Below are 10,721 nucleotides of genomic sequence, written 5' to 3'. Positions count from 1 at the left end.
TCAATATCCTGGCTTTTCACAAGAATTTATTGTATCTTAATTAGGAAGATAGCACCCAAATAATTCCCAACTCAGGTACTGTACCTGGAACTGGGAATTTCCCCAGGCCCTTCTCTGTGCATCACTAACTAGCAGAGTGCTGTGGCACCTCTCTTTTTTTGGTCTTTTTTGGCTGGTTTTCTTTTCTTTCAGTGGATTTGCACACTGAACCATCAATAACTAAAGACTCGAGTGAGTTTTTGTGGAGTTTATTACATTGCTCTAAACATTGAATCAAAGCAGCAGGTAAAGCCACACATTTGTAGTAGGAAGAGGAGCTCGGGCAGAAATTATTCCATTATCCAGCTTTAAAAAATCATGGAAATCTTCACTTCCATGTGCCAGGCTCCACTCTATGCAAGGCCTCGAGGCAAAGGGATTCCATCAGAGCCAAGGGCTGGAGCTTCCAGTGCGGAATTGCAGCCTCTGCTCCAGATGTGTCTCCACCTGCAGCTGCTCGTTCTTGGCTTCTGAGGAATTGTCACTGCTCAGGAATTGCAGGGGCCGCTGCATTGATGGGGCACGGGCTTGTGCTTCAAGAGGGAAAAGAGAAAATAAGAGAAGGAAAGTAAGAGAAGATAATGGCAAGGAGAGAGAAGCAAAAGGAGAAGAGAAAAAACGAAAAGAGGGGGGAAAGAGAAGGAAAAGCAGGCGGGGAAAGAGAAAAAAGAAGGGCAGAAAGGGGAGAGAGAGAAGGAAAATAAAAACGGGAAAAGGAAACCAGAAGGAAGACAAGGAAGAGAGAGGAAGGAAAGGGGGTGAGAAAGGAAGGCCGCGGTGCTCCGGGGCTGCTGCCCGTGACCCCGTTCCCGGTGCCGTTCCCTGTTCCCGTTCCCCTTTCCCCGGTCCCGGTGCCGTTCCCTGTTCCCGGTCCCGTTCCCCTTTCCCCGTTCCCGGTGCCGTTCCCTGTTCCCGGTCCCGTTCCCCTTTCCCCGTTCCCGGTGCCGTTCCCTGTTCCCGTTCCCGTTCCCCTTTCCCCGTTCCCGGTGCCGTTCCCTGTTCCCGGTCCCGTTCCCCTTTCCCCGTTCCCGGTGCCGTTCCCTGTTCCCGGTCCCTGTTCTCGTTCCCGTTCCCGTTCCCGTTCCCGCGCTCCCCTTTAAGGCGCCGCCGGGGCGGGGCGGCGCCTGCGCGGGGCGGTCACGTGAGGCGGCGGCGGGAGCGCCCGAACGGCCGGAGCGGGGCCGCGGTGAGGGACGGGAGCGGGAGCGGGAGCGGGAACGGGCACGGCACCGGCACCGGGCACGGGGTGGGATGGGCTGAGGCGGGCGGGACGGGCCCGGGGCCGCCGGCCCCGGCGCCTCTCGGGGCTGCCCGGGGCGGGCAGCGGGCGCGGGAGGCTGAGGGCGCGGTGGGAAGGCCGTCAGCTGTGGGGAGCCGCGAGCGGGTGAAGCGAGGGGCTGGGGCCGAGCGGAACGAGGGGACACGGCGTGGGGAGCTCCGCATCGCCGTACCGGTGCTGGTACCTGCTGGGCGGGCCCCCGGGAAAGCCGGGATCGGGGAATGCCGGAATGGCCATTCCATTCCACCCCCTGCCAGGGGCAGGGACACCTCCCACTATCCCAGCTTGCTCCAAGCCCTGGCCTCGGTCACTTCCAGGGGTCCAGGCACAGCCACGGCTTTTCTGTGCCAAAGCCTCAGCACACTCACAGGGAAGAATTTCTTCCCAGTGTCCAATGTAAACTTCCCCTCTGTCAGTTTGAATCCATTCCCACTTGTCCTGTCATTATTGTATCCAAGGATATAATAATGTGTGTTATATCCCAGGAGTGTGCATCCCCTTGTGTCCTTCAGTTTCCCATGGCAGCTCCTGCCATCCTGCTCAGCAATCCCAGGCGTGGTGCAGATCCTCTGCAGGGTCTTCCAGCCCTTCCCAAGGTGTCTGTGGCAGCCCCGAGGGCAAGCTCTGGGGCACAGCCCAACCCCAACATCAGGGGCCAGTTCAGAGGGCTTTCCCAGCTTTAAGAACTCCATGATTCTGGTTTGTGTGACCACATAACTCTAAAAGGGAGCACTGAATTGTCTGGTTCCTTCCAGGGCTGTGCTGGGCCCTCGCTGCCATGGCCATGCAGATGCAGCTCGAGGCCAGTGCAGACACCTCAGCAGAGGAGGAGAGCTTTGGGCCACAGCTCATATCCAGGTTGGAGGTAGGTGAGGAGTTACCTCTGAAGGAAGTTTTCCATAGATGCACTCGCTGCTCTTTTTTGTAGAATGGAATCCTGTGGTGGTTTGGGTTGAAAGGAACCTTAAAAGCTCATCCCATTCCATCCCCTTTCACCATCCCAGCTTGCTCCCAGCCCCCTGAGCATTTCCAGCCTCTCTACCAGGGCCTCACCACCTCGCCAGGGAAGAATTCCTTACTAATATCCAACCTAAACCTTTTAAAAGCAAGGTGAAACTGAAAACTCTGTTGCTAAATTCTTACTTGTGTTCTGTTAAAAAAACTGGTTTGGGTTGGAAGGAACCTTAAAAGCTCATCCCATTCTATCCCCTTTCACTATCCCAGCTTGCTCCCAGCCCCCTGAGCATTTCCAGCCTCTCTACCAGGGCCTCACCACCTCGCCAGGGAAGAATTCCTTACTAATATCCAACCTCAACCTTTTTCTTTAAAAGCAAGGTGACACTGAAAACTCTGTTGCTAAATTCTTACTTGTATTCTGTTAAAAACAAAAAAAACCAAACAAACAAAAAACTCAGAAATACCCAAAAACTAAAAAATTTAAAAAAAAACCCAAAAAACCAAAACAAAACAAAAAAAAAAACCCAAACAAAAAAAAACCACCTCAGAAATACCCAAAAATACCAGCAGGTGTCATCTTTCCTCTCTCCCTCTGTGCCCCTCTCCCAGCAATGTGGCATAAATGCCAACGATGTGAAGAAGCTGGAAGAAGCTGGGTTTCACACAGTGGAGGCCGTGGCTTATGCACCAAAGAAGGAGCTGCTGAACATTAAAGGCATCAGCGAAGCCAAAGCTGACAAAATCTTGGTAAGGATGTCCTGGAACTTTGACCCAAGATATTCCACAGATTTATTTCTGCTGGCTGAAAGTGTTGTGGTGAATCTGGAAGGTGTCCAAAGGGCAGTAAGGGTGATTAGAGGTGTGACATGACTTGTGATGGGAAAAGGCAAAACGCACCAGGACAGGACTGAACTGAACAGGGGAGGACAAGTGGAGGATGTTTCCATAAAAAAAACCACAAAAAGTGATGTTGGAGCTTTTTCTTGGAGCAGAATTTCAGTTCTGTTCAGAGGTACCAACTGGTGCAAGGTCTGTGAAATGTGCTTGGAATGATACAGGCACCTCTCCACAAGGCAGGAAATATTAATTACTGGGGGATTAACGAGTGCCATTACTCCCCTGGCACTGCTCACTTGGCTTTCCCTCAGGCTGAGGCTGCCAAACTGGTTCCCATGGGCTTCACCACGGCCACAGAATTCCACCAGCGGCGGTCGGAGATCATCCAGATCACCACTGGCTCCAAAGAGCTGGATAAGCTGCTCCAAGGTCAGCATTCCATTATTTCTCTTTCCTGCTTAACCTCAGTTATTGGGGTGGGGTTTTCCCACGAGTGGGATCCTTGTACAGAATCATGTAAGACAAGTCCTGGTTGGATAAAAAAGCCTCTAGGACTGCTCTTGAATAATTGCTTTTATTTTAGAAGCTGCAGAAATAGCTTTTAGTCCTTTTAGTCATGAGGCAAGACCCAGAGCTGTCCATTTTCGGATGTTTCTGGTTTATTTAAGTCCATGATGTGTTCAGGGAAAACAAAACCAGGCATCACCATCTCCCTATTCCTCTGGTAATTTAAAAGTGAAAACAAGTAAATTCAGCTCTTCAGCATCTCCAAAAACACCCATGAGCTTCTTAACCACAGCATGAACAAATCTCATGATGTGACAAACAATTTTCCCTCTTAGTTTTGAAACCTTCAGCCAAATTCAATGTTTAACTGAGTCTCTGTAAATGTAATGTTTTATATGTGAGCTAGATCTGCATGTGACCTTTTGATTTTTATTGTTATTAATAATAATTAATTATGGTTCTTTTCCCTTCAGGAGGAATAGAAACTGGGTCCATAACAGAATTATTCGGGGAATTCCGTACTGGGAAGACGCAGCTGTGTCACACCCTGGCCGTCACCTGTCAGGTGGGGGGCTCACCTCCTTACACTCCAATATTCAGGCCCCACAGCCTTGGGATATTTGCTAATTTGGGCACTTCCTTTTACTTTCCAAGTGTTTATTGCTGTCTAGAGGTTTCTATTCCCTAAAATATTAGAGGCTTGGACATAATTTGATCATTCAGTTGACTCCCTAAACTTCCCAGCTCAAAGCTGAGAAAGCACATGTCGTCTTGTGTAGTGTCATGGAATGCTGGAATGGTTTTGGTGGGAAGGGACCTTAAAGCCCCTCCAGTTCTGTGGGCAGAGACACCTTCCTCTATCCCTGCTTGCTCCAAGCCCCATCCAGCCTGGCCTTGCACACTTCCAGAGATCATGGGGCAGCCACACTTCTCCAGGCAACCTGAGCCAGGGTCTCAGCACCCTCCCAGGGAAGAATTTCTTCCCAGTATCTCATTTATCCATGCCCTGTGTTAGTGGGAGGCCATTCCCCCTCATCCTGGCACTCCAGGGTGACAGGTACTACAAAAGGAAGGTGTCAGCAGCGATGGGGACCAGGGATCTTCCACTTTTCCCAGCTAAATGGGACTTTAATCCCAACAGCTTGGGATGTTATTTGTTGTATGAGCTCAGTGAGGGCACGTGGCAATAGCTGCTGTATTTATGGATGCTTTGTTCCCTGTTCATCCCTTTCCTTCTCCTTTAGCTCCCCATAGACCGCGGCGGCGGCGAGGGCAAAGCCATGTACATCGACACGGAGGGCACCTTCCGTCCTGAGCGGCTCCTGGCCGTGGCTGAAAGGTCTGTGGCTGGGAGGCAGGAATAGAGGGACTCACAGCTCAGCTGGAAAATGTTTTCCACAGGTCCTGGGGGTTGATTTGGCAGGTGTTCCCTTTGGGAAGCTCTGGTGTTGCCATTCCTCTCCTGTCCCTGCTGCTGTCTCCCCAGAGCTCTCAAGTCATTGTCCCTTGGTACAGGTGATTTCCCTGTCTTTTGCTGCTGGAAGGGACTGGGAGCTTCCCAAGCAGCTGGGGACAGGACTGGCTGGATCCTGTTTGCTCTTTCTGAAGGGAATTTGACCTAATCCTGCTGGCTTCTCCTGCCACTAGGACTGCTCCCATGTTCCTTATCACCAGGGAATACTTGGCAGCCAAGCGAAGGACAGGAAGTGAAATGATGTTTGCAGCAGGCACCGGTGTGTCTGTGCTGGCCATATACAGAGTGTCCTTGGAATCAGGGAATTGTTCAGGCTGGAGGAGCCCTGGGAGACCCCCATGCCCAGCTGTTCCCCAGGTGCTGCCAAGGCCACCACTGTCCCATGTCCCCAAGTGCCACATCCACACGGCTTTAGATCCCTCGAGGCATGGAGCCTCCACCACTGCCCTGGGCAGCCTGTGCCAGGCTTGGACAGCATTTCCTCTAAGAGACTTTCCAATATCCAGCCTAAACCTCCCCTGGTATCACATGAGGCCATTTCCTCTTATCCATTTCAGATGGTTCCAATATTCCTTTCTCTTTTCATCACCACAGGCTGCATTTTTTTTCCATCTCTGGGGATGTGGGTTTTTCTTCCAGTCTTTTGGCGAAGCTCCTGGCTAACTGCTATGGATCGCCACTAGGACTGCTCCCATGTTCCTTATCACCAGGGAATACTTGGCAGCCAAGCGAAGGACAGGAAGTGAAATGATGTTTGCAGCAGGCACCGGTGTGTCTGTGCTGGCCATATACAGAGTGTCCTTGGAATCAGGGAATTGTTCAGGCTGGAGGAGCCCTGGGAGACCCCCATGCCCAGCTGTTCCCCAGGTGCTGACAAGGCCACCACTGTCCCATGTCCCCAAGTGCCACATCCACACGGCTTTAGATCCCTCGAGGCATGGAGCCTCCACCACTGCCCTGGGCAGCCTGTGCCAGGCTTGGACAGCCTTTCCTCTAAGAGACTTCCCAATATCCAGCCTAAACCTCCCCTGGTATCACGTGAGGCCATTTCCTCTTATCCATTTCAGATGGTTCCAATATTCCTTTCTCTTTTCATCACCACAGGCTGCATTTTTTTCCATCTCTGGGGATGTGGGTTTTTCTTCCAGTCTTTTGGCAAAGCTCCTGGCTAACTGCTATGGATGAAGTTGTCACTCAAGGTTCATCCCTTTGTTTTCCCTGGTTTTGCAGGTATGGCCTGTCTGGCAGTGATGTCCTGGACAACGTGGCCTACGCTCGGGGCTTTAACACCGACCACCAGACCCAGCTGCTGTACCAGGCCTCGGCCATGATGGCTGAGTCACGGTAATTACACTGATTTCATGGATTTTGTTCCCACGTGGGATCAGCCTTTGGCTTCTCCAGGGAGCCAGTTTGCTCCATGGGCAGTCAGCTGTCAGCAGCACGTCTTGCTGCTGGAATTCTGGGTGCCAGCAACTGGCTCCAGCTGCTGTGGCTGCACAAACACTGGGAATTCATGGTTCCTCAGTGCCAGCCTGAGGAGCCAGTTGGAAGCTCAGTTTACAACTGTGGTTAGAAACAGCACTGATGATTTCCAAGCTGCCAGGAGAGCTGTGCAGGCAGCTTGGGGTTGGAAGTGAGACTTAGAGGCTGCCTGTCCCTTGCCAGGTACGCGCTGCTGATCGTGGACAGCGCCACGGCCCTGTACCGCACGGATTACTCGGGAAGGGGGGAGCTCTCTGCCAGGCAGATGCACCTGGCCAGGTTCCTGCGGATGCTGCTGCGCCTGGCGGACGAGGTGAGCTCCCACTGGGCTTTATGTCATGGCTTGATGCTGGCCAAACACCAGGCACCCATGAAATCTGCTCGCTCACGCTCCTCTACAACTGGACAGAGGAGAGAAAATGTAATGAAGGGTTTGTGAGTTGAGGTAAGGACTGGGAGAAAACACTCATCAGTTACCAGCGAGGGAAAAACAGGCTCAACTTAGAGATTTGAAGTGACTTCATTACTAACAAAATCAGAGCAGGATAATGAGAAGTAAAATAAGCTCTTTAAAAAACACCTTATCCTCACACTCCCTCCTTCCCAGCTCTAACTCCTGTGCCAGTGGCACAGTGAGATGGGAATGGGGGGCTTGGTCAGTTCATCCACCCAAGGCTTCTCCCACTGCTGCACCATGGGGTCCCTTCCATAGGAGACAGTTCTCTAGGAGCTTCTCTGATGTGGCTCCATCCCACAAGCAGCTGGACAGGCTGCTCCAGTCTGGAAGCAGGGCCCCTTTCCACTGGCTCTCCCACTGGATCACAGCCTCCTGCAGGCATCCACCTGCTCCAGCATGGGGCTCCTCTGCAGGCTGCGGGTGCATCTCTATCCCCTGTGGATCCCCACGGGCTGCAGGGAGGATCATGGTCCTCACCATGCCCTGCAGAGGAATCTCAGCTCTGGCACCTGGAGTGCCTCCTCCCCCTCCTTCTTCACTGCCCTTGGTGTCTGCATCTTGTTCTCCTCATATGCTCACTCCTGCTCTTCCCTAGCTGGAATTGAAGCTGCACCACAGGTTTTGTTTTGATTTCCCCAGAGCTCTCAAGTCATTGTCCCTTGGTACAGGTGATTTCCCTGTCTTTTGCTGCTGGAAGGGACTGGGAGCTTCCCAAGCAGCTGGGGACAGGACTGACTGGATCCTGTTTGCTCTTTCTGAAGGGAATTTGACCTAATCCTGCTGGCTTCTCCTGCCACTAGGACTGCTCCCATGTTCCTTATCACCAGGGAATACTTGGCAGCCAAGCGAAGGACAGGAAGTGAAATGATGTTTGCAGCAGGCACCGGTGTGTCTGTGCTGGCCATATACAGAGTGTCCTTGGAATCAGGGAATTGTTCAGGCTGGAGGAGCCCTGGGAGACCCCCATGCCCAGCTGTTCCCCAGGTGCTGACAAGGCCACCACTGTCCCATGTCCCCAAGTGCCACATCCACACGGCTTTAGATCCCTCGAGGCATGGAGCCTCCACCACTGCCCTGGGCAGCCTGTGCCAGGCTTGGACAGCATTTCCTCTAAGAGACTTTCCAATATCCAGCCTAAACCTCCCCTGGTATCACATGAGGCCATTTCCTCTTATCCATTTCAGATGGTTCCAATATTCCTTTCTCTTTTCATCACCACAGGCTGCATTTTTTTCCATCTCTGGGGATGTGGGTTTTTCTTCCAGTCTTTTGGCAAAGCTCCTGGCTAACTGCTATGGATGAAGTTGTCACTCAAGGTTCATCCCTTTGTTTTCCCTGGTTTTGCAGGTATGGCCTGTCTGGCAGTGATGTCCTGGACAACGTGGCCTACGCTCGGGGCTTTAACACCGACCACCAGACCCAGCTGCTGTACCAGGCCTCGGCCATGATGGCTGAGTCACGGTAATTACACTGATTTCATGGATTTTGTTCCCACGTGGGATCAGCCTTTGGCTTCTCCAGGGAGCCAGTTTGCTCCATGGGCAGTCAGCTGTCAGCAGCACGTCTTGCTGCTGGAATTCTGGGTGCCAGCAACTGGCTCCAGCTGCTGTGGCTGCACAAACACTGGGAATTCATGGTTCCTCAGTGCCAGCCTGAGGAGCAAGTTGGAAGCTCAGTTTACAACTGTGGTTAGAAACAGCACTGATGATTTCCAAGCTGCCAGGAGAGCTGTGCAGGCAGCTTGGGGTTGGAAGTGAGACTTAGAGGCTGCCTGTCCCTTGCCAGGTACGCACTGCTGATCGTGGACAGCGCCACGGCCCTGTACCGCACGGATTACTCGGGAAGGGGGGAGCTCTCTGCCAGGCAGATGCACCTGGCCAGGTTCCTGCGGATGCTGCTGCGCCTGGCGGACGAGGTGAGCTCCCACTGGGCTTTATGTCATGGCTTGATGCTGGCCAAACACCAGGCACCCATGAAATCTGCTCGCTCACGCTCCTCTACAACTGGACAGAGGAGAGAAAATGTAATGAAGGGTTTGTGAGTTGAGGTAAGGACTGGGAGAAAACACTCATCAGTTACCAGCGAGGGAAAAACAGGCTCAACTTAGAGATTTGAAGTGACTTCATTACTAACAAAATCAGAGCAGGATAATGAGAAGTAAAATAAGCTCTTTAAAAAACACCTTACCCCCACACTCCCTCCTTCCCAGCTCTAACTCCTGTGCCAGTGGCACAGTGAGATGGGAATGGGGGGCTTGGTCAGTTCATCCACCCAAGGCTTCTCCCACTGCTGCACCATGGGGTCCCTTCCATAGGAGACAGTTCTCTAGGAGCTTCTCTGATGTGGCTCCATCCCACAAGCAGCTGGACAGGCTGCTCCAGTCTGGAAGCAGGGCCCCTTTCCACTGGCTCTCCCACTGGATCACAGCCTCCTGCAGGCATCCACCTGCTCCAGCATGGGGCTCCTCTGCAGGCTGCGGGTGCATCTCTATCCCCTGTGGATCCCCACGGGCTGCAGGGAGGATCATGGTCCTCACCATGCCCTGCAGAGGAATCTCAGCTCTGGCACCTGGAGTGCCTCCTCCCCCTCCTTCTTCACTGCCCTTGGTGTCTGCATCTTGTTCTCCTCATATGCTCACTCCTGCTCTTCCCTAGCTGGAATTGAAGCTGCACCACAGGTTTTGTTTTGATTTCTTCTTAAATCTGTTATCACACTGGTGATAACAATTATCACAATGGGGTAATTACCACCATTTCTGATTGGCCCAGCCTTGACCAGGAGCATGTCCTTCTGGGAGCCAACCTGGAATTGGCTCTGCCAGACATGGTGGAAGCTTCCAGCAGCTTCTCACAGAAGCCACCTCTGTGCCCCCCCCCACTACCAAATCCTGGCTATGGAAACCCAGTACAATTGCCAAAGTAAAACTCACTGGTTTTCTTACAAACCCCAGCGATTTGGTCCCAAGGGCTTTGTCTCCGCCTCTGCTCCCGTTGGTTTGGAGAGGCTGGATCCCACACTTACGGACACCAGGAGTGCCCCTGTGTCCTTTTCCCTGCTTTTCTGTTCTGATTGTGGGAAATAACTGGGTTTGGGTTGTTTCTCCTGCAGTTCGGCGTGGCCGTGGTCATCACGAACCAGGTGGTGGCACAGGTGGACGGAGCTGCCATGTTTGCTGCAGATCCCAAAAAGCCCATCGGAGGCAATATCATTGCTCATGCTTCCTCCATGGGGCGTGGCCAGGGCCGTGACCGAGGCTCCGAGGGGCGGGGCCGGGGCTCCGAGGGGCGGGGCCGGGCCCGGCTCAGGTGCGCGGGGCAAACTCGGCTCAGGTGCGCGGGGCCCCAGCGCGGCTGCGCGGGGCGGGGCCGAGGTGATTTAAAGCCCGGAAATCGCCTCCGCCGCCATTTGCTCACTGCGAGCTCGGTGCGGGCGGCGGCTCCGTGTCCGCGCTCCCCGGGAGCGGCGCGGGACATTCGGCCTCCCCTCCTGTCCCCCTCTACCCCTCCTTCCTCCTCCCCGTGCTCCCCTGCTTTTTCTCTCTTTCCCCCTCTTCCCTCTGTGCCCCAAGCCCTCCCCGCCTTTCGCCCCAAACCCCCCCACTCCTTCCTCTCCTGTCCCTACCCCGTTAATTCCTTCTATTCCCCCCGTCTCCCTCCTCTGTCCACGTTTCTTTTTCCTTTCCTTTC

General features: G+C 53.4%; 2 protein-coding genes across 2 annotated transcripts; both read left to right on the top strand.

Annotated features, from left to right (window-relative positions):
- The first annotated feature begins 1,175 nt into the window (after window positions 1-1,175).
- LOC120500976 (DNA repair protein RAD51 homolog 1-like) lies at window positions 1,176-7,087 on the top strand. Its single transcript, XM_039706571.1, has 8 exons — window positions 1,176-1,225; window positions 2,074-2,183; window positions 2,885-3,022; window positions 3,424-3,541; window positions 4,093-4,184; window positions 4,864-4,958; window positions 6,324-6,437; window positions 6,762-7,087. The coding sequence occupies exons 2-8, from the start codon at window positions 2,097-2,099 to the stop codon at window positions 7,015-7,017; spliced, it is 900 nt and encodes a 299-aa protein (XP_039562505.1). The 5' UTR covers window positions 1,176-1,225; window positions 2,074-2,096; the 3' UTR covers window positions 7,018-7,087.
- A 1,242-nt stretch (window positions 7,088-8,329) lies between these two features.
- Window positions 8,330-10,340, top strand: LOC120500955 (DNA repair protein RAD51 homolog 1-like; the record flags this gene model as incomplete). The annotated part of the gene is made up of 3 exons (XM_039706530.1): window positions 8,330-8,496; window positions 8,821-8,950; window positions 10,144-10,340. Coding segments are annotated over exons 1-3 (494 nt in total), but the record flags the coding sequence as incomplete, so codon positions are not given.
- Window positions 10,341-10,721: the final 381 nt, after the last annotated feature.

The sequence above is a fragment of the Passer montanus genome, unplaced genomic scaffold, assembly GCF_014805655.1.
Source record: "Passer montanus isolate IOZ18808 unplaced genomic scaffold, ASM1480565v1 scaffold194, whole genome shotgun sequence".
Lineage (NCBI taxonomy): Eukaryota > Metazoa > Chordata > Aves > Passeriformes > Passeridae > Passer > Passer montanus.
The sequence above is the reverse complement of the archived record's forward strand: the minus strand, read 5'-3'. Positions and strand labels throughout refer to the sequence as shown.